We start from the raw sequence: 22,856 nt of genomic DNA on the forward strand, positions 1-22,856 counted from the left end.
AGAAAGCATTGGCGCTATTAGGCGATACAATATTGTGTGATAATTCTCTACTGCAACATTTTCCAAACTATATTCCTTGGAATGTTAGGACTGGTGTCATTAGGTGTTCCATGGTTCTAAATCCCCCTTTATAGACTCTCCATGAAAATGAGCAAATGGAAGGCTCTGAGACGTCCTAAGTGAAGAAGTCTAGGTTTAAATTGAAGCTTCTATTTGAGCATACGGTACTTTCTCACAGCGGCCTGGGCCTAGCTCTAGGCCGGGGCTGACCAATAGGTTTCCTTCCTGGCTCTCTTCTCCTTGGAGCAGCCATGACCTGGACCCATTTTTGGACTTTCATGGTGTTTCTTTTATTTTTATTTTGTTACTTTTAGCAGGACTTGGCACAAGGCTATTTACATGTGTTGTGATCTTTTCATGGATTTTATTTCTCTCTCTTTAATAGCAAAGTGAATTAACTCTAATACCACCCCACTAGCTGCTTTAAATGTGTAGCACAGATGCTGGACTCTTCCTCTTGATGGAGTGTGTGTGTGTGTGTGTGTGTGTGTGTGTGTGTGTGTGTGTGTGTGTGTGTGTTTGGTGTGGAGAGTTAGGCAGTTATAGTGCTCTGTGTAATCAACCCTACTGGTAGCTAGCTGGACACCTATCCATGGGTTCTCTTTGCAGCCCCACTGCCCACACTAAGGAGGCCTCAGTCTGCTAGTGATGGGGTAAAAGAAGTTCAATTCTTCACCTTCTGGAGGCCTGAGGAAGGTTCAACCAGTTCTTTATTTCAGACCCACCATGATTGAATGCACATCCTCCAGCATTGGTGGTGAAGTGTCAGGCACGGCTCCCTTGGGTGAGGTACATATGCACCATCCCTCAGCTGGAGGCAAGGCCAGGAGGTGAGGGGGTACAAGCCTGTTCCCTCGCACTGTGAAGAATACTCCCCAGGACCTTTGTTCTTCTTCATTTTAGCATTTTCCTCTCCTTCCCTGACCCCTCCCTAGAGTCAGGATCCTGAGGCCCTCATTTCATCCCCTTCCTGGGACTGTGGCCCTTCTTCCAGCCTTTTCTTGGGTCTTGTGAACCTTTAAGACGTTGGTAGGTCACAGCTATCATTGTTCTAGCTATTTCTGCAGACAGGCAGGAGAAAAAAATGCTGTGGCTCCTAAAGTCAATCTCTCTCTGTCTCTCTCTCTCTCTCTGTAAGCATCTGTGACAGTCTGTGGTGTGAGAAACACTGCCTTTTTCTCTAATATATGAATGACCACATCTCTAAGGCACACTAGATATCTTGCATTTGGAGGGTTACTTGATGTTTGCAAAAACTTTGGGCCTCATATTGCAGAAAGTATGTCTTCTCATTTCTAGCATTGGCTCAAATTACCAAGTCCCTGTTCCAGTTATGTATTTTTGTATTTAAAAAAAAAAACACTCAAAAATTGAGTGACCTACTGCAGAAGTGTGGTCTCTCCACTGCCCCCACCTGCATGGTGGCCTCAGAGTAGACAAACATACATGGTGGCTCAGGATTTTCAGGGTGAATGTTCCACGAGGTCAAGGCAGAAGCTGCAAGGACTTTTGGACCCAGCCCCACATGTCCTGCAGTATCACTTCTGCCATGTTCTGTTGGTCACATAAGACCAGCCCTGATTCAGTGTGGCCATGGGCTACACAAAGGCAACACTGTCAGGAGGCAGGGATCATTCATCGGGGGACCACTTTGGAGGCTGCCTATCACATCCTCCTATTCAACTTCAAAAGACAAACTGACTTTTTATTTTATTTTAAATATATTTTTATTGACTTCAAAGAGAAAGGGAGAGGGAGAGAGAGATAGAAACATCAATGATGAGAGAGAATCATTGATCGACTGCCTCCTGCATGCTCCACACTGAGGATCGAGCCTGCCACCCGGGCATATGCCTTGACTGGGAATCGAACCGTGACCTCCTGGATCATAGGTCGATGCTCAACCACTGAGCCATGCTGGCTGGGCCACACTGACTTTTAAATGCAAATTTGCATCGGATGGGACACCACCTTATCAAAGGGCTTCAGTGGATATTCTACCAGAAAGACGAGATCAGGACACATGTTTTCTATGCTCCTTCCAGCCAATGTGTTGTTTTTATTAAATGGAATATTGAATTAGAGGCAAAGAGCATTGGTACCTGGCATTCCATGTTACGGAATGGCAGTCATCTTATCCACCCTGGCTCTCAAAGAACCCATCCAACTCCATACACTGAGTTTTACATGTTGTATCAGAGAGGGAGGCTGGCTTGAAAACAAGAGTAAGGCATCCAAAGGACTGTGAAACCAGCAGCCATCCAATTTCAGCTCCCCACTTCATGCTGAGCAGTAACAAAAGACGTACATGGAGACGAATGAAGCTTTGGTTTCCCAATGATGCTTACATGCACAGGATGCAGCCACTTACGTCTTTTAAAAACCAATTGTTCTAATGCTTTATTGCTTTGCACCAAAATACATCGAACTGACATTGATTCCAAGGTCATTGTGAAGCGAAGTTTAACCATCTTAAAGAGGCATCGGATGCACATTGGAATGAGGAGGAAGGCATCACAGTATATTGCATTCTTGTAAACATTAGTACAAGTACAGAGTAACAGAGACTCCCCTCGTTGATGCTAAATAGGCCCCACCTTCCTCTGCATTCAGAGGCTGAAGCACTGGGGATTCCTTTCCACTTGCCATCTGCTAGGGTAGGATATACCGCCCTAAAGAAGAATGGATTCCAATTTGGCTAATTTTCTCCTAAGATGCTATTGGATCTCTCCCATGTTTCTGGTCCTTTGCAAGGTGGACTCAGCCCACCAAGAGGGAGTCCTACAAAATGGCATGATGGGAAATGTTCCCCGAACACAGAAGACATAAAATGAAAGTGAAGCTCTGCATGGAGGCTTTTTGCCACATTCTCCTCCCCAGCTCCATCTCCTTGGGGAAAGGGCTTCATTACTGAAAGGGCTGTATAATCTTGAATAAATAAGGGCCTCTTTCCCTACTTTATCCCCACTTCGCCCTTTGAATTCAGGCCTCCTGTCCTGCTCTGTCACCTGTCGGTCCCTAGAGCAGCAGGGGAGACTGCCTGCCAGCCTTCTTTGAGCAGGTCAGGTCTTTGTAGTTGGTGACACATCCGCTTGGCTCTCACATGTAATGCACACCACTAGGACTCAGAGGACAGAAGAGACAGCACAATCACAAAGTGAGGGGTCCTGGGGAACCCTGGAATGTTGGGAGCTAGGAAGTAGGACTTCCTGATGCTCTGCAGAGAGATTGCTTGGGGCCTCAACTGTGATGATGCTCATTGGTTGGTATTGAGGACAAAGGTCTGGAATCCGAATCACACTTGACTACAGGGACCGGAACCTCAAACTGGGGCCACACTGCAGACCAGAGTACACTTCAGTGGGTTAACTTACACCACATCGACAGGGAGGGAGTTGAGTCCTGGGGAACAGCTGTGGTTGCTGTCCTGCTACTGCCACCAGGTAGGGACCTCAGCTCTGCCAGTGACTCTCTCAGCCTCATCCCCACCTTGGGCAGCCAGGATATGCTGTGCCATGGTCCCTCTATCTGGTGGCTGACACTCCACAGTCTCAGATCCTTGAGTCTGGTCTCACTGTTTCCTGGGTGGCCGGGTCATTGTGACAGCTCCTCTGGGTTGACACAGTGTGAGATGAGGCATCGCAGCAGGGCTTGCCTACTGCAAAAGGAGGAGGGGCCCGCAATCAGACATTTTCTAGGACATCCAGGGGGACAAGGCCTCTCTTCTTCCCACTGAGGACTCTGATGAAGCCGTCCTGTTCTTCTTCAGAAGCCAGGCAGATCTGAATGCCAAGGAAAGAAAAAACAAATGTCAACAAGAAAGAAGCTAGAACCTACACCGGAATCACTGCTGACTGAGGTCAGCGGGGCATTGAATTGGAAAAGAGAGAGCAGTGTTAGGGTGGGAAGTTGTGGCTCTGTGAGAAAAGGTTTGATAACAAATTAGGCAGCCCTGGCCAGGCAGCTCAGTTGGTTAGAGCATTGTTCTGATACGCCAAGTTTGCAGGTTCACATCCCTGGTCAGGGCATATGTAAGAATCAACCAATGAATGCATAAATAGGTGGAACAAGAAATAGATGTTTCTCTCTCTCTCATTAATTTTCTCTCTCTCTCTTTTTCTGCCTCTCTCTCTCAAAACAATATATATATATATATATATATATATATATATATATATATATATATATATATATATTTAAATTAGGCAGAACCCTGGGTTTGGAACTAGTCCAGGGATTGAATGTTTTCTGAGATTCAGCTTGATGAATGAGGATCAAGAAAAGCTTGAGAATCTACCATTTTAGGAAGCAGTGGCAGAGCTGGGAACGTTTCCTTTCATTCAGAGGTGGAATGGAAAGACCAGCTCAGAAGATTGATTGTGAGTAGAAAAGGGTGGGAGCTGAGGGAGAACCAGAGGAGCTCCTTTGGGTTGAAGGGTCACAAATAGGGTGACAAACTTAGTTCGGTTTGCCCGGGACTTTCTCAATTTTAGCACTGGACCTCCCATATCCTGGGAAATTCCTCGGTCCCAGACAGGCTGGATGGCTTATTATCCTAGCAAATATTTAACTCATTAGGCTACATCAGAGACACCTCAATTGTCTAAGGAACCTGTAATTCCCTGCTTTCTGCATTCATTCATTCATTCATTCATTCATTCATTCAACAAATTTTTACTGGGAACCTACTATGTGCTAGATACCATTCCAGAAGCTTGAAAACGAGTGAAAACAGACAGACTCCTGCTCTCATATTGTTTATTGAGCAGAACTGGGAAGAAAGACATTTCATTGAGTAATTTCGTGCTTGTTGAGTGCAAGGACCATGCCTGTGTTAGTCACTGATCATCCAGTGAACAACACTTAGTAAAGCTGACTGACAGCTTAAGTAATTAATATTTTTGAATGATTAATGAGTAAAGAAAAAGGTGCTGATGTGAAATTATATGGCAATCTGATCTCACCTAGCGGGTAACTTTGTGGCACTTTGGAATGACTAGCTAGAACAATGCAGCCAGAGATGGAGGTGGTGAATGGTGTGAGATAAAGCCGGAAAGGCTGCCAGGGCCAGGAATGTGTGGACATGCAGCCATGCTAAGCCTGCTAAGTCCCTTCGCTGACCTTCTGACCAATCTCATTGACTGGACCTGGGTCACAAGACAACCACCAAAATAATCACCAGGAAGGAGAATAGGACCCATTCAATCAGTTCAGTTAGGATTTACCTGAGTCATAGAAGGTACAGATGGACAAGAAAACAAAAATCAGGACTCTGCAGCATGGGAAAAAGGCAAAAATGAATGTTGGCATCAATCAACAGTTGGGCGTTAAAGGATTTTAAGTGGAGAAAGGAGAGGGTCAGATTTATTTAAAGCAGTTCTTTTTTCCACTCCTCCCCTCCCCCCTCTTTTTCTTTTGCTACCTGTTGTCATCCTTCTGTCGCTCCTTTTTCATTCTCTTCCTTTCTTCCTCTCTACATCCCCTCTCTCTTTACAGCCAAAAGACTTACAAAGGCTGAACCAATTTTCTTCCCACTGCTGACCAATCCTGACCTGTCTACTTGGCTCACTGATAATGGTATAGACTTGACTTTGATGCATCATGTGTAGCTGGGCATCTCAATACCAAGGTGGGTGCAGCATATACAGAACAGAGGCACCTCACATACTCAGTATACCATCTTCAGCCAGCCCAGTGCTTAGCTAACTATCAAGCCCAGCTATAGCCAGCCCCGCAGCATCACTTGGAGACTTTGCCTTTCTAATATGAAACAGATACAAGTTATTATTTTCTGTCTTAAGAGATTTACCTCATTTCTTCCCTGATCTCATGCCCCAGAGCCTAGACTCTTTGCTGGGTTGCAAATTCAGCTTCGTAGTTATTCTTTAACACTTAGCATTCGATCTTTGTCTCTTAGTCTATATTATTACTACTACTTTATCACCAGTCATCCATGTTTCTGCTCCAGTTTGTGCATTTGTAGCTCTATCACTCACCTATTCTCACTCCTCCTAGTTTTTAAAGACAATGGAGTGGGCTGGATTTTCCACACTCTTGTCTCAACTTGATACCTGCTTGCTGACTCACTGCCTGGCCCTCTGCTTCTTCTCCTCCATTGTCTCAAATTCTGTTGCGTAATGGTCAAGTGCCCCTATTGGCTCATTCCCATTTGGCCTTGTCTGGTTAAAATCCTGAAGTCTTCTGCGATCACATATACTTAATACCATTTAAGGTTGTCCCCTGCATGTCCTCCAAACTCATTAACATTAAAATGATTGCCACTCATAGATGAGCAATTGTTTTATTTAAAAAGATTTTTTTTTTTTTTGCCTGGCACTCTTGGATTGAGTCCTCCTTCCCTCAAAATACCTATGAAAAGATACAGGGCTGGAGGTAGAGAAGAATAGTCATAACACTAAATGCCAAGACTGACGGCCATTCAGAAGCTGATTGGAATTTCTTTAAGACCTTTGGTGTTGAACTCAGTTGATGACTGAAGCAAGTTGTGCTGCTATGTCAAGGATAAATCTACCAGCCTAAAAGAGATCTCCTCCTCCAAGGTCTGTCTCAGGCTCAGAGATTCAGCAGCTGCCCAGAGCTGAAAACTGGGCAGTCATTTCTCTATTACTAAGGGCTCTACTCCTTCCAATCAATACTTTTCTTTCTACATTTGTTAGAAGTTGTGATCCTCCTAGAAAAGGAAATGACAGGAAGTAGGGCAAATTAGATAAATGTGGCACAAGTGTCTCCTGGGAGTTGAGGTCCCAACAAATAAAACACAGTGGGTGGGAATGGAGACAGATAGACTATGGGGGTTTCATACAAAGCTGAAAGTGGTTTTTTTATGTATTCCAGGAGTTCAGAATGTTGGGGGGAAAAAGCAATGGCAAAAGAAGCAAATCCTAACTCAACTTAGCAGATCAACATTAGATAAATGCTTCTTCGCTGCCAGAAGTTAGTACGAGTTATGCATAATTACCTGCTCCTCCAACGGAGTAGACCTGAATACACCTGAGTGGACCCTGAGCTGGATCCACACTGATCCATTCATCTTTTCAACTGGGCAACCTCCACTCTGCACTGATCACTCCTTGTTCTAGGATAAGTAAATGGCTGGAGGCTGTTGGTTGATATCCACAGTAATTTCTGCTATTTTCCCACACAGCAGAGTTCTGACTTCTGTTGTCTTTATCTCTGCAGCATGATTCAGGTAAATCCTAATTGGTGCAAGTCTGCTTCTATTCCCCTTGCTAGTGATTCTCTTAGTGGTTCCAGCCAAGGAACCAGGGTGGCAAAGTGTGTTTTCCTCTTAAAAGAGATGCATTAGGAAGAAAATGTCTCTCCTCATCTGGAAGGGATTCTTGGAGTGGCTGCAGCCATCTATGACCACGAGGGGAGGTGGCTAACATTGCGACGGTGGCAGAGCATAAAGGTAGAAAAATCTGAAGCCCTGACCATGGAATCCAAGAACTTCCTTGAATCCAGATCTCTTATTATATGAGTAAAATATACCTTCTGAGCTTGACTCAATTTGAGTTTTGTAACTCGAGATGTGTATTAGTTTGCTATTGTAACAAATTACTACAAACTTAGTGGCTTTAAACGGCACAATTTATTATCTCACAGTTCTGTAGGTCTGATGTCTGGTGGGCGTGGCTACTTTTCTCTGCTTTGGGTTTCACAAGGCCAAAATCCAGATGTCAATGGGGCCATATTCTTTTCTTTCTTTTCTATTTCTCTAGGAGAGAATCCAGTTTCAGGCTCACTTAGGTTGTTGCCAAATTCAGTTCCGTGTGGTTGTAGGACTGAGGTGCCTGCTTTCTTGCTGACTGTCAACTTCAAATGCCACCTGTATTCCCTAGCTTGTGGCTCAGTCCTACATCTTCAAATCCAGTATGGGTGGGTTGAGTCCTTTTTACACTTAATCTCTGATCTCATCTCTTTGGCCCTCTTTTTCGGCATCTCTGACTCTAGTCAGATACATTTCACTGCTGTTAAGGGTGCAAGCGATTAGATTTGGCCAACCCAAACAATCTAAGAGCTCCCATCACAGGTCCATAACCTTAATCTATCTGCAAAGCCCCCTTTTGCATTAGTTTCCTATGGCTGCTGTAATAAATTTGGCTACTTGATAGAACACAGATTTATTTTCTTGCAGTTCTGGAGATCAGAAGTCCTAAAATCAAGGTGTCAATAGGGCTGCATTTCTTTTGGAGGCTGTAAGAAAGAATCTGTTTCCTTGCCCTCAGCTATTCGAGGCCACCCATATTCCTTGGCTCCTGGCCCCTTCTTCCATCTTCAAGGCCAGCAGCATAACTTTTTCCAGTTTCTCTCTCTGACCTCTGCTTCCATCGTTATGTCTACTTATCTGACTCTGACCCTCCTGTCCTCCTCTCATAAGAACTCCTGTGGTTACACTGGGCTCATCTAGATAATACAGGATAATCTCCCAGCTCAAGATCCTAAGGTTAACCACATCTGCAAGTCTTTCTTGCTATGCTAAGGCAACATGCTCAAAGTTTTCAAGATTAGGACATGAGGCTGTTATTCTGCTTACCACAAGATAAATGGATCAAGGTTGTTACTATGAAACATAAAAAAAAAATTGCAGAGAATATGTGCATATGTCCAAAAGAATAAGTGGGTAGAATAGGTTGAAGGAAGACTTAGCCTTGATGTTTTAAGGAAGGACTCTCTTGAGGTTAAGTGTGATGTAATGAGAACATGTTGCAGAAGAAAGGGGGCTAATTGAGAAGAAAACACTACAAGGAAATGATCATGAAATTAAAATCTGTGTGAGAAGCAATGAAGGACTGAAGTGAAACTTCAGAAAATTAAAGTGAAGCAGGTCTCCTGAAATGTTCTCTTCGGAAGAAGTGGAGAGTGATACATAAAGTAGAAAGCGATACAGAGATTAACACTTGAAGGGAAATATGATAAAATGGAGATGGTTCAATCAAAGAATTACTAAGTTTCTGAAGGGAGAAGCATTAAGATTCAAGGCCAAATGATAGATCAGAAAATGCTGGCCACATGTGGTAAACCAGTTGTAAATATTCTTAAAAGACAGGAAACTTTTTCAATAGTGTAAGAAAATAGGTAAAGTACTCAAATTGATTATTTTATAAAAGAAATATAATGCCTAATACATATGTAATAACATTTCAACCTCTCTAACTATCCTGGAAATGCAGATTAACATGAAATATTATTCACCTACCAAGTGATATAAAAAATATTAATGTTCAATTCTGGCAAGGATGTGGTGACCGGAATATTCTCATAAACAGTTGATGTGGGTATAAATCAGCCCAACCTTTTTAGAGGTGATTTTGAAGAATGTATCAAGAATTGTAAAAATCTTTTACATGTTGTCCTATAAGCTCTAAAGTCTATCCTTAGGATGTAGTCAGAGTTATGGAGAAAGATTTAGGTTTAAAGATGTTTATTGTAGTTATCAATAACAGTTAAACAAATAAAAACTCTAAATATCCAACAATAGGAGAATACTTAAATACTGGTACATCTGGATTAGGGGTCGGCTAACTTTTTCTGTAAAAGACCAAATAGTAAATATTTTAAAGCTTTTGAGGCCATATTGTCTCTGTTGCAATGACCCAACTCAACCATTGTAGTGTGAAAACAGTAACAGATTATATATGTGCACAAGTCTATGTTTTAATAAACTTTATTTAAAAGCCAGGCCAGATTTGATCAATGGGTTTATCAACCTCTGATTTATATGACATGTTTGTTATACAACTATAAAGAAAACTGTGTTTGCATAAACATTTGTGACTAAGTCTAGAAAATTAGTTGGGAACTAAGCAGAATATAATAACAAAATATAAATTAGAAGAAAAGTTTGGTAGGAAATATACCAAAGTGTTTATGTTAATAATAGTTGATGGGTGAATTACTTGTGATCTTTATTTTCTTCTTTATACTTTTCCAAATTTTCTCCACAATAAATGCAGTCTAGTTTTATAATTAAAATATTTTTTATTTATTTAAAGCTTTATAGAACACAAAGAATCAATGAAAAACAGTTCTGTAGGGATGGCAGAACTGTGGAATGAACTAAAAATACTTTCATGGTGCTTAACGTTGATTTAATAAGGATACTTTTAAAATTTCAAAAATGAAGAAAACATACTCATGTCATGGCAGACTCTAGTTGTGTTCACAACAAAAGGGTAACTTAATTCTATTTGGGAACAGAGGCTCTGTGAAAAAAATAATACAATGACTGTGAGACAAATTTACCCTAGAGGCAGAAACATGATTTAATCAGAGATGCATTTATTTTCAGAATCAAATTTCTTCTATTTCTCTGCTAATGAGTTTTTGTCTCTTCATATTTTTAGGGTTATAAATATCATACTGGCTATTTTTGGATGCTTAGTAGGTAATTTTAGGTGGCATTGGCCACTGCAGATGAATTCCCCATTTAGGCTTAACTCTGAGTGATGGTGGCAGCAAAGGAAATGACCTTACTAAGCTTCCATCCTGGCCAGGCACTGTGCTGGGACTTTATACAGGTGATAACATTTAACCCTGACTGCAAGTCAAGAGGGAGATGCTACTATACCCATTTTACAGATGGGAATGTTGATATTCACAGGTGACTCTGCCAAAACCACGTAGGATATGGATCCATTTCGGTGTGGCACTGGAATCCATGTTTTTGTTACTACATTGTACTCCCCTCCATTAACAGGCATGCTTTGAAATTTTATAGCTAAAATAATTTAGGATACTAAAGTGGAGACAAATTTAAGTTTTTTCCTCAATAAAAGATTTGTAAAACGTAAATTTTTGCCCAGCCAATGTGGCTCAGTGGTTGAGTGTCAACCCAGGAACCAAGAGGTTGCAGTTCCATTCCCAGTCAGGGCACATATCTGGATACGTCCCCAGTAGGGGACGTGCAAGATGATGTTCGTCTCTCAAGGATGTTTCTATCTCTCTATTCCTCTCTCTTCCTCTCTCTCTAAAAATCAATAAAAACATATTTTTAAAAGATGCAAATTTTCTTCCAAGTGGCTGACACTGAAATTGGTTGCCACATTGACAAAGATTGAAAATAGAGAATTTGTGTAGCGATAAAGAGACCTCAGTGGCTTTTGTTGATCAATATGTAATTGGAAATAAAAATGCCTTCAGTTCTCACAGAGCTATAATAGGACTTAAAGTGAGGAAAGGAAAATGAAGGTCATTTTCAAACATTAACTTTGATCAGAACACTTGGGGAGTGTGTAAAAGAGACTGATTCTCTGCCTTTTATCCTGAAAGGTTCTGCTTCAAGGGGTCTAGGGTGGAGTCAGGAATTTTGCATATTCAGCAAGCTCCCAGCTGATTCAGGTGGTTGAAAGACCACACCTTAAGAAACACCAGGCTGGGCACCTCTCAGGGGTTATGTTACTTTCGTACAGAATTACAGGCAGATCTATGTGGTTCCAGGTTCAGGCTGAAAGCTGTGTTGTGTCTTAAACATCTATAATAATAGAAGCATAATATGCTAATTAGACCAGGCATCCTTCTGGACGTCCTTCCAGACGAAGCCGGGGCTGTGAGGGAAGCCCGGGTCCCGGGTGCCGGAGGGAAGCCGGTGCCAGCAGCCGGGGGAAGGAAGGCCTACTCTTGCATGAATTTTGTGCATCGGGCCTCTAGTGTCTAAGTGAAGAGGCTGGGTGGTATGCCCTACCCAACCCTACAGATTGCCATTCAACCATGGAATGTTGCATTTCTATCAGCAGCAACCATTACAATTAGATGCAGTAATGGTGGGATGTGGTAGTGTGTTGTGTGAGTGTGTGTGTGTGCCTGAGCATATGCAAAACTGAGGCCTAGAAAAATCACAGCAACCCTGTGTACTTTTACATCATTAGATTCAAAAGATAAGATTGAGTGTTTTTAACTTTGCTTCTTTTAAAATGTAGTTTTTAAAACTTTACACCATGAAAGTAATTTAAATGCAAAGAAAAAATCCACTTAAACAAACCTTCCAATTTTTTCTCTTTTCCCTCGTGTTTGTATTACTTTTCCACTACCATTGTATCATTAATACTTCACTTATTCCTCTGCTGTTTATAAAGCCATCATTTAAAATGGCGACACACTATTTGAAGGTTTCGATCCCCTCTCTTAGGTCTGTCCTCAGTTCTGCAAAGGGAGACGGTCCGATTGGAAATGTCCCAGGGGGTCTATCATCATCTATTAAGGCTTCTCCTTTCTGGTCCCTCTGGGAGGTCATCAGGCTATCTTGTTTCCTGTGCCAGTTTTCTCACACTCCTTCCTGACCCATCGTTCTCCTATGGGCCACCTGGTGCTGTGGGGTCCTGAGATTCAGACGGGCCTGTGTGGCAGTGGTGCAGAGGACTTTCAGGCCCCAAGTCCCCTCAGATTCACTGTTTCCAATAATCAAAACACGGCACCAGGCCCCATTTTCACCTCTCCCTTTGGGTTTACCTTGGGAGAGTGATGAGCGGGATCTGGGTCTGGATTCCAATGAGACTTGATTAAGAGAGAAAATAAATTTCTCATGTCTAATTTCTGAAAGCATCCCCAAATACATCAAGAGCAAACATGGAGGTCTGCGCACATTATTTCAGTCTACAGTGAGGACACAGGCTGTGACACGAGGGGAGTTGCAGTCCGAGAAGAGGGGGCAGGAGGGAAGCCTCTCTCTGCTGGACTAAGGGCTCAGCTGTGCCTGTCTTGTCTCTTTGTCTCTGTCGACATTCCAGGAGGGAATGGGGGAGCATGAAGCAAGGAGGTTGAAGTCATATACACTGAGTGGCCAGTTTATTATGATCTCTGAACGCATAATAATCTGGCCACTCAGTGTGTGTGTGTGTGTGTGTGTGTGTGTGTGTGTGTGTATGTGTGTGTGTGTGTATTAGAGGCCCGGTGCATGAATTCGTGCATGGGTGGGGTCCGGCCAGCCTGGCCAGGGGGAGGGGACATGGGCGGTTGGCCAGCCTGCCTGCTGGTCAAACTCCTGGTTGAGGGGATAATTTGTATATTAGCCTTTTATTATATAGGATATACACTAAGTGGCCAGATTATTATGCGTTCAGAGATCATAATAATCTGGCCACTCAGTGTAGGTACAGGGGGTTCCTGCCTCACTTCTCAGGAAATTGACGTCATCACAGTGAACCCCACATTCATCTCTACCTTAGATGTAGGGAGATATCCAGGGCCTAGGCCTGAGGCAGTCCCTGGTTAGGGAGTGTCATGGTTTCCAGGGAGCAGGCAGAAGCTTGGAATCTGCACAAGGAGACTTACGAGGGGTCTTTGTGACTGAAAGCAAATGCAATGAACTGTGCAACCCAGCAGCAAGTAACGGCAAAATATCCCCAAGAGACCATGAAAAGTGAACCACACATTCCTGGAGACCAGCACAGAGCCCCACCTGGAGTAGCTGCCCACATCTGAGACCAGTGATCCTCAGAGAAAAGCACGGGGACCAGACGTCCTCATCCTGTTGCCATGACGTTATGTACATTTCCTCTTGTGGACAGACACCACCAAGTCAGCTTCCTAACATTTTGATTTTGCATGTTTCGATCCTACTGCACTCATATGGTTGGAGTGAGGATATCTTTTCTCAAGGTGAAGACTTGGAATATGACCCTGCTCATTCAGATTTGTAGATGGCTGTTACTCTGTTTTGGTCAGACTCAATATTACTCACCTGATTCTCTTTCAGTGTTATCTGCCCCTGTTCCTTACACCCAATGAAGGTTCTAACACATCTAAAAATCTTCTCATTCTGCTGTACTCTCTGAACAAAGTTGGCTGGAAAGAAGCCAATCCTGTCTTGAATTTTCCCCTGAAAGAAAAAGGAGACATGCATCCACAATTCGTTGTAATTATACCATTCATTGTAATGACAGTCACCAAATGATTCTTTTTTTTTTTTTTTTTTAAAGAAAGGGAAATACTTACTTTCCACCAGTCTTCATTGGAATCTTCTAGAAGAGTGATCATGTCTCCTGGTCTAGAATGAAAAGTGAATGAGTTGGGTGAGAAAGCAGAAGGGGATAAAACAACAACAAAAATGCTACTTAGAAGCTGAAAGCAACAGTTTTTCATTTATACAAATGATCCTAAAATACATACTAGTAGAAATAAAGTAAACATGACTTTTACCAGTTCTTCCCACTCATGAAAATAGCTTTGTTACATATTGAAAGCAAGTAAAATTTGTATAGCTGTATTAAAAAATAATTCTCAGCTTTATTTTAATACACAAATAATCATATTTGCATTGTTAAAAACTCCAAAATTTGGATGTTGACAAGTTTCAAGGTGCAAGTTGACTTCATATTCTGCCCTATAATCTCCTCTCATTGCCCAGAGGTGACCGCTGTCAATGGTTTCCTCCTAGATCCTTCCCATACACTTACATTTTTATGTGAGTATGTATATGTATTTTGATTTTTTTGTTTACTATTGACATCTAAAATTAGTCATTATCTACATTTTCTCAGTACCTTCTTAAAACCTATTATACTTTTGCTTAGCTCTACTTTCCTGGCCTGCCACCTTTTATGTTGGCATAATTTGGAGTTTTGTTCTAGACGTGTGTGTGCGCACACACATGCACACTGTCATTCATCAAGAATTACTTGAGTTTAACTGAAGACTTACATGTTTTTGTTGATGTGGTGGTGATTTGCCTTGCCACTTCTTGTTTGATTTTCACATCCGCATGTGTGTTCGAGTGTGTGGATGTCTGTTTTAATTCCTTCTATACATTGTCATTTCTATTGGACGAAGCAAGTCATGAGGCCATTCCAGACTCAAGGGATGGGGTAATAGGTACCACCTCCGTGGTAAGAGGAATTGCAAAGTCTCATGACAAAGGGCAGGTTGGGGTGAAGAAACAAGCCTCCAGAGACAACTCATGCTCTTCAGTAAATTTGCCGAGTTCAGTGTCTCTTGGTGCTCTTACATTTACAGTTATTTCTTCCTCCCCCCCGAGCATTCTTTGGTCTCTGGCATCTTCATTGTTTTCAACCCAATTCTATATCCTAGGCTGCCAGGAAACTCCCAAGATTTTTGGGTCTCTGATAGCATTATTTCTTGTTTCCTAGTACTGGTATGGATGTACTCTTTACAAAATATATATTTTCTGACATTTTAAGGGATTGTAGAAAGAGGGGAAGTAGATTTGTGTGCTCATTTTGCTCTTCTGATTCAATCTCCTCTGCTGTCATTTTCCATTCTCAGTTAATATCTATCTTCGTAGGGGATTCCAAATAGAACAGGCTGTTGCCCCTGAAACATTAAACACAACTGGCATTTTGGTATTTCAAAAGTCACAGTTTCATGCTGATGCCACAGAACGCAAGATGGCTGAAAATTACTCGTTTCCCAGGTGAGGGATTTAATTAAGCAGCAAGGATGAAAGTCGATGCAGAAAAATCTTTCCAGCTCCAGCAGATTTTATTTAACCCAATAACCTGAGAAACCATGTGTTAGTATCAACTACAAAGACTTTGCTGATGGTTTGGTAGAAATTGTAAGTAGAAAGTAAAACTGGAGGTTGGAGGGGGCACCTTTTCCTAAGGGTGGAAGAGGATACTGCTAAATCCAACCTCTATTTTTCTAGTCTAGCTAGAGCCTCTCTGTGCCCAGAGGTGGACTGTCCCTGTGCGCATGAGCCATGTTAACTAAACACGAACGAGGCACTCCCTGGATACCAGCTATAATTTTATGAGAAATACCAGACATGCTCGTGACATTGTGATGGGGATTGTTTTTTTTCCTTAAAAAGAACTCCACCAGAATAAAAAAATTGCTTGGTGAGTAAGGAGAGTTACATTCACCCATTTATTGTTTCATTTATTTTTATTCACTGACTCGTTCAACAAATATTCTAGAATGCCAACTCTGAAAGAGCCATTTTACTAGGCACGGTCTATACTCCGGTGAATCAAGTAAGTCCCCCCCCACTGGAGCTAATATTCTAGTGAGAAGATGGATAATAAACACGCAAATATATAGTGAAACACTTAATAAATATATAAATAATAAATATATAATGTGCATATGTATAATTGCAAATGGCCTTCAGGGCAATGAAGAAAATGAACCGGATGCAGTCATAAAGAATGAGTAGACTCCTGCTATCAGTCCCTGCTCTAGTCATCTGGTGAAGACGGCTAATGCCTCTTTTTCACTGTAGGGAGGATCTTGCTCTAGGGCAGCCCTGGAATCCAAGACAGCTGGCTCTCTGCATCTGGGTCAGCTGTGGGAGTTGTGCTGCCCCATACTCCTACCTTGCCTCACCCATCCATCTCAGGATGCTCCCTGCTGAGCCTGCACTCAGAATCCTTTTCCACTGGGCTCCAGGCGATGGATCTGAGTAGGCATGCAAGATAAAACCACTCTGTGTAATATAATGTTTTAAATTTATTTTTTAAATGTGTCTTGACCCAGTTTTGAAACTCTGGGTAGAGACTAGAGAGCTTCCCTTAAGAGCCGATTAAGTCAACATCCCAAGCACTTCCCCTTGGAGCTCTCAAACTCCAGCCACTAGGCACCAGCCCCAGCCCGAATTGCTCCAGGGCCACAGACCAGACAACTAGTTACTGCTTTTGTGCCTGGGAACCTGTGAAATTATTCAAATTAGCTTATTCACAGGTAGCCTGGGAAACCTAGCTAACCCCAGGGACTGGCCCTACAGCTCCAGCCTGCTGTTACCTGACTCTCAGGTGCTAGCCCATGTGGCCCTTTTGGCAGCCCTTCTCAAGCCAGTTCTCACCTTAGTTCTCTTCTCCGTCCCATGGTGTTGGGTGCTATGCCTTGCCATCAAAGAACTAAATCCAGCCCTGGCAAGTGTGGCTCAGTTGGTTGGTTGTCATCCCATGCACCAAAAGGCTGCAGGTTTGAGTCCCAGTCAGGGCACATGCCCCAGGTTGAGGGCTTGATCCCCAGCAGGGGGTGTGCAGGAGGCAGCTGATTGATGTTTTGCTCTCACATTGATGTTTCTTCTCTCTCTCTCTCTCCCCTGTCCTCTCTCTCTAAAAACCAATAAAAAATCTTAAAAAAAAGAACTAAATCCAAGCATTCTGCCTACCTGCTCTACATAGGGGGAGCCTTGCCATTGTTGCCAAAAGAATGGAAGCCTAATGCCTAAAATTCTCCTTGTGCTGATTGGTCCTAGGATGGACACTGCCAGTCAGTGCATGACTCTCTGCCTCCAATTGTTTCATGCTTCTGTGGCTGACCAAGCCCCACCCCAGGGAACAATTCTTTCTTATTTCAGGTTAGCACATTTCAAACATGTTCTAAGTAAGTCCAGCTCTGATCTAACAGCCATTCTCTTTCTTTCAGGTGACCTGATCTATTATGTGTAGATTTTATAATTTAAATCTATCTTTATTTCCAAATTTTTGAGGATGAACCTGTCAGACTCCAAATACTTAAAAAATTTACCTTTGCTTAATTTAATCAGAACATCCTCAGCTGAGGTACAAATTCTGCCTGTACTCTAAGCCAGAATTATATACATAGCATGATACAAAGTATAGCACAATTCATATACCATGAAAGCATCCGCTTCCTACAGGTCAGGGCACCATAGCTGACCTCCCCATTTGGTTTGCTCAGTCAAAATTGTCTTAGGCCCAGAGGAAGAGTCTCAGGTTGGTTATATCATGATTTATGGAACGTCTTGAAATGATGAGGGAACTGTGAGCTATCAACAAGAGTAGGAGTAAGATAACAAAAGCTAATGGAACTATGGGTCAGTGGTGCAAAGGACAGAGTTTCTTTGTGAGTGTGTCTGTGTGCTCATGTGTATTTGCATGTGAGCTTGATGGTTGCTATCTGGGTTCATTCTCAGTAGTCCTTTGCCACCCTCATTTCTCAGCTTTCCACGTGGACATAGGAACCCATCTCTTCTATCCCCAGATAAACTGGTTTCAGGGATGCAGGGGGCACAGCATGCACTGATTATAAGAATGATGCCTGCTGAGCCCAGCCAGCTAGAGGGAACTCTTTTGCAATGTGTTATGAAGAGGGTTTGGTCTTCGATGGGTGGAAGCTCCTGGAGGGTGGAGTGTGAGTTGTCCTGAGCTCCCCGCCCCTGCTCAGCTCTCGCCATTCCCCAGGAGAGCACAGATTCCTAGGCGTGGAGATACTGACACCCCCTTGTTGAGGTCACTGTTTCTGAGAAACACCTTCCCCACGGTCTGGGACAACCTGAGCCCTCTCACCGGCCCTTCTTTGGAAGTACAAGTACAAGGCAGGCTGCTCTGGGCCTTCTGTGCTTTTACAATGTTTTGGATATACTGCATATTTTGGAATACAAAGGATATTATCTTTCTTTATCCTGCTATCTCTGCCTATTGGGCTGAAGGAAATTATATGACAAGTATTTATTGAATGCTCATGACAGGTTAGGCTTGGGCGTGCACTGAGTGTACAGAGGTGAAAAGATTTGTCTAAGCATCAGTTTTCTTATCTGTAAAGTGAAGATAATAATAGTACCTATCTCCTCAATATTTCTGATAATTAAGTGAGGTAACACTTGTAAAGCACATTTAGATAAGCCTACAATAGATGGTGGCTATTATTGTTGATAAGACATAGTTACTAACCTTAAGATGTTGGTAATTTTAAAGGGGAAAGACATGTAAATTGGTAATCTATCTCTCTCTATAAAACCCTAATATGCAAATAGACCGAACAGCAGAACAACCGAACAACTAAACAACTGGTTGCTATGACGTGTGCTGACCACCAGGGGGCGCACACAGAACATGGCGGGCATCGGCTGCGGTGGGATGGTGGAGCAGGCTGGTTGCTGTCATCTGGGCAAGCCTCTGGTGGTTACTGAAAATTCTTTGCTCCCACACACCATGGTCCTGCCCAGTACTTGCACCTGCTGCTGATGCCAGCCCGCTTGCACCCGCTGCTGGTGCCCAGCACCGGCCCTGATCGCTCGGTGCCATCAGCAGGTGTGAGTGGCAGCTGCCGGCCCTGATTGCCCCTCAGGGCTTTTCCACCTCCCCCTGCTCCTGAAGGGTGATCAGGGCAGCAGCCGCTGCTCCCACCCACTGACAGCGCTTGCCCTGCTCACACCCGCTGCTGGTGCTGGCCCCAATCACTCTGCCATCAGTGGGTGCAAGTGGGGCAGGCACCGTCAGGGTGTGGGAGCAGTGGCAGTGGGCATGGGGCTGCCACAAGACAGGGGACCAGGGGCCATGGCGGGAGGGGCCAGGCAGGGGTGCGGAGGATGGGCTGAGACCTGCCCCTGTGTCCACCATAGCCTTGCAGCACACAGTTCCTTTCAAGGTGCACAAATTTGTGCACTGGATGACCGAACGACCGAATGACTGGTTGATCAGTTGCTATGATGTACACTGACCACAGGGGACAGATGTTCAACACACAGTATCGGGCTCCCTCCTTTCTGGATTGGGCCTGTGGGGATTTGGCTGAAACTGGCTATCCGACATCCCCCAAGGGATCCCAGATTGTGAGAGGGTACAGGCCAGGCTGAGGGACCTCACTGGTGCTCAAATCCGTGCACTGGGCCTCTAGTTTATAATAAGTGTGATTACTGAAAGAGAACTATGCTGGGGGCACAAACAAATGTGAAATTTACCCTCTAAACAAAACAAAATATCTATGCCTTTAAAAGACTCAGCTACCTCAATTATGTTTCTATAATTACATATTATGCACAACAAATAGATAATGAGCTATATTTACTTTGCAAAGTCATTGTGTGGATTAAATGAGGGTGCATATGCAGATGTCTTTAGCACTGTGACTGATATACAATAAGGATTTACAAATTCTAATTTCTTCCTAAAATGTAATTTTTCACTTGGAAATTAGAAGATGTAGTGATTACTACTTTTTAATTGAGTTTCCTCTTAGGTTTTGGCAGGGACAGTTGGCTAATGAAATAGCCTTTGAACTCTCTTGTCTTAAGTGACTTCAGACACTAATCTTTGGGGTGATTCAGAGCTTCAGAAAAGCTTCTTCCTCTCTTTACATTCCCCTTACCTCTTGTCCCTCTGCTTTAGGTAGTGACCACAGAGGTATGGGAAGGCCTGAGGGCCCACCACCCGGGGCCTGATTGCTGTAAAGAGGCTGAACAGATTGAGGAGGACAGCTAAAGAGCCTTGGAGGGGGACAGCGATGTTCACTGAGTGAAGTGGGCATGACATGTTGCGTTGCCACATGAGAAAGAAGGTTTAGGGAGACTTCACCACTGTAGGCAGGGTTTGAATCCATTACTAGCTCCACTAGGGCAAGCTGCCTCTTGTTCTACTCAAGCCTTGCGAGAAGTCATCAGAACCGCCCATTTTCCTCTGCAGGCACTTGGAGATATCTTTAATATTTCTCACTCCTTCCCATTCATTAGGCAAAAAGAACCCCAAATGAAGCTTACAGCAACCATAGTCACTCAGCCAAAACAGATGTCCTGGAAAAACCAGGCTAAGGGAAACAGAAAAGGAAGCCTGCCAAACGGCTCCATTCATTTTAGATCTGCTGCTTAGTTTTTTTTTGCTAGACCCATTTCTCATTTTCCATCGTCCTGGTCCAGAGCCTCTTCCAGTCTGAGAACACGGGTAGGTAACAAGGAACTCCGGAATGATGCAATTTGATTTTGTCTGAAGCCTGGTATACATAAGACTGCCTGCACTTTCCCAAGTTCATGGACCAGCTCAGAGAAAAAGCTTTCAGCGAGAGGGCCGTTTGGATGGGATTTGGCGAATGTTCCTGAACTGTCATGGATCACGCTCCCCAGAACCTAATCGGAAGAGGCATTTGAGTGAGAGGGAGGCTGCTAAACACATTAGTGACATTCGGGAAGATCTGGGTTTCTTGACACAGTGCAGCATCAGAGCATAAAATGCATCAGAGACTTTCCTCAAATAGCCCTAATTGCATTTTGATGTCCTGGTGACTGTGAAGATTATTTTTAAATCAAATTGGTGCATTAGAATTACATTTAGTTTTAATTACGTTGATGCATTTGCCAAGCAGTAATGTACTTAGAGAATGGAAATGAGACACCAAGGGAGTCTTATTCTGTCTTAAGGGCTCTCCTCTTGTTTTATGGCAGGTGTATATAAGGCCTTACACAGGGAAGGACATCATCACATGAGTTACAAGCCAAAAATCCAATGAGTGTACTGAACCTCAGGCCTGAGACTCAGGAAACCTGCATTCTGGTTTTGGGTCTGCCACTGGCCCACTGTGTATTTTTGGATCAGTTGTTCTCAAATCTGGAGGATAATCAGAATCTAGAGAAATATTTAACATACATAGTTCCAAATGGGATTTGACCCTTTAGGATTGGATGGAGCACCAGGAATCTCTATTTTAATAATATTCTCCAGCAGGTCCTATGGCTGGTTAACAAGTATGAGCATCCCAACCATAGTTTTCTCCTCTGTAAAATACTACTTGCTTGGGTAACCCAACAGAGGGGCTGTCAGAAAAAATTGTGAAAGACTTCGAAATGGGCGAAAAAGATTGCTGATCTGGGTGTCTAGCTCACTCTCCCAAGTCATCTCCCCCCTCCACCCCCCCGCCTTCAATATCTTTGAGCTATTATTTCTCATTTCTGCAAGTTGTATAAAACTGATGATGATGCCAATGACTCTTGTCTGTCCATAGACATGCATGTGAATCGTGTCTGGTGGAGTGTAATCAATGATTACCCTGTGAATACTGACCAGCGTTGCATGTCTTTGCAAATTCACATTAGCACCCTGGATCACCTGCATATGTGTGATGCTTGAATTCTCCTTTGAACCAGATGTGACATATTACTGGTTCTCTCATTAATGAATGAGTCTAAAAATAACTTTGACATGTGTTCATTTTATATTTGTATAAGAGTCATGATTTCATCTTAATTAAAAAAATTATCCTTGAACAGGAGTGACTTTTCGTGAACACATTCTATAGATAACTAACTTCCTGGTCTTAAAAACAAGCGTAACACTCCCAATAGACTTGTAAGAAGACATGGGGTACCTTAATACACTGTCCGAATCTGCTGATTGACATATAATCGGCACCCTCATCACAGAGGAATCCTACCACAACAATGTAGGATGGAAAGCCAGGGATAAGAAAGACGAGTTGGACCCCAAGTCTGCCTCCCTGGGTTGCAGCCCTGACTCTACTTTCTATCTGTGAGTTCTGGGTTCTAGTTCTCCCACCTTATCCCACCCCCACCCCAATATGTAAAGACCTATAAATCGTCTCATTTAAATCTGAACTAAACAGCTAAGTGTCCATTCACTAAGCTTCACTGAATTTTAAGACAGTCTTTTCAGAATGAAGACGGGAATGGATGCAATTATCTAAATAAATACGCCGCTGAACCGGCAATGATTGCGCACCACCTCTTTTTGTAATGAACTTTGCATTTGCACCCCCTTTGGTGACTTTTAAAGTAATTCTGTTGGACTGTTATTTGAGCTATTCTTCCCTTATCCTTTCCTTGCGGTAAAGAGAGAATGACTGCGCACTAACGAGCTGAAGCCCTAGCATGGCTGTGATGCCACCTCCTTGCAGTCTTCCTTGATTTCCCAAGGCTGCTTGGGTGCCTCCCCACCCACAAGACCCCACACTGAAGTGCACCGTCTTATCTACTCTTCTGCCACCCACCCCAGCCCTTGCCCGCTTGAGCTTTCTGAGCACAGGGCCTGTGAATTGTTCCTCCAGCAGAGGATAAGGGTAGATGCTCACTCACGATGTGACGAGTGGAGGATAGATGAAACAAGTCCTGGAAACAGCCATGCACG

The 22,856-nt window shown here is 43.2% G+C and overlaps 1 protein-coding gene across 2 annotated transcripts in view; it reads right to left on the bottom strand.

Annotated features, from left to right (window-relative positions):
* Nucleotides 1-3,441: 3,441 nt before the first annotated feature.
* Nucleotides 3,442-22,856, bottom strand: part of STAC (SH3 and cysteine rich domain) — a 100,873-nt gene continuing 81,458 nt past the window's right edge. For both annotated transcript variants that reach the window (XM_054729810.1, XM_008154062.3), the window contains 3 exons: nucleotides 14,014-14,065; nucleotides 13,760-13,897; nucleotides 3,442-3,842 (listed from right to left, as the gene is read on the bottom strand). In XM_054729810.1, the coding sequence (XP_054585785.1) occupies nucleotides 3,744-3,842; nucleotides 13,760-13,897; nucleotides 14,014-14,065 (289 nt within the window). In that variant the 3' untranslated portion in view covers nucleotides 3,442-3,743. The remainder of the gene's footprint in view (nucleotides 3,843-13,759; nucleotides 13,898-14,013; nucleotides 14,066-22,856) is intronic.

This window comes from Eptesicus fuscus, chromosome 18 (assembly GCF_027574615.1).
Source record: "Eptesicus fuscus isolate TK198812 chromosome 18, DD_ASM_mEF_20220401, whole genome shotgun sequence".
Lineage (NCBI taxonomy): Eukaryota > Metazoa > Chordata > Mammalia > Chiroptera > Vespertilionidae > Eptesicus > Eptesicus fuscus.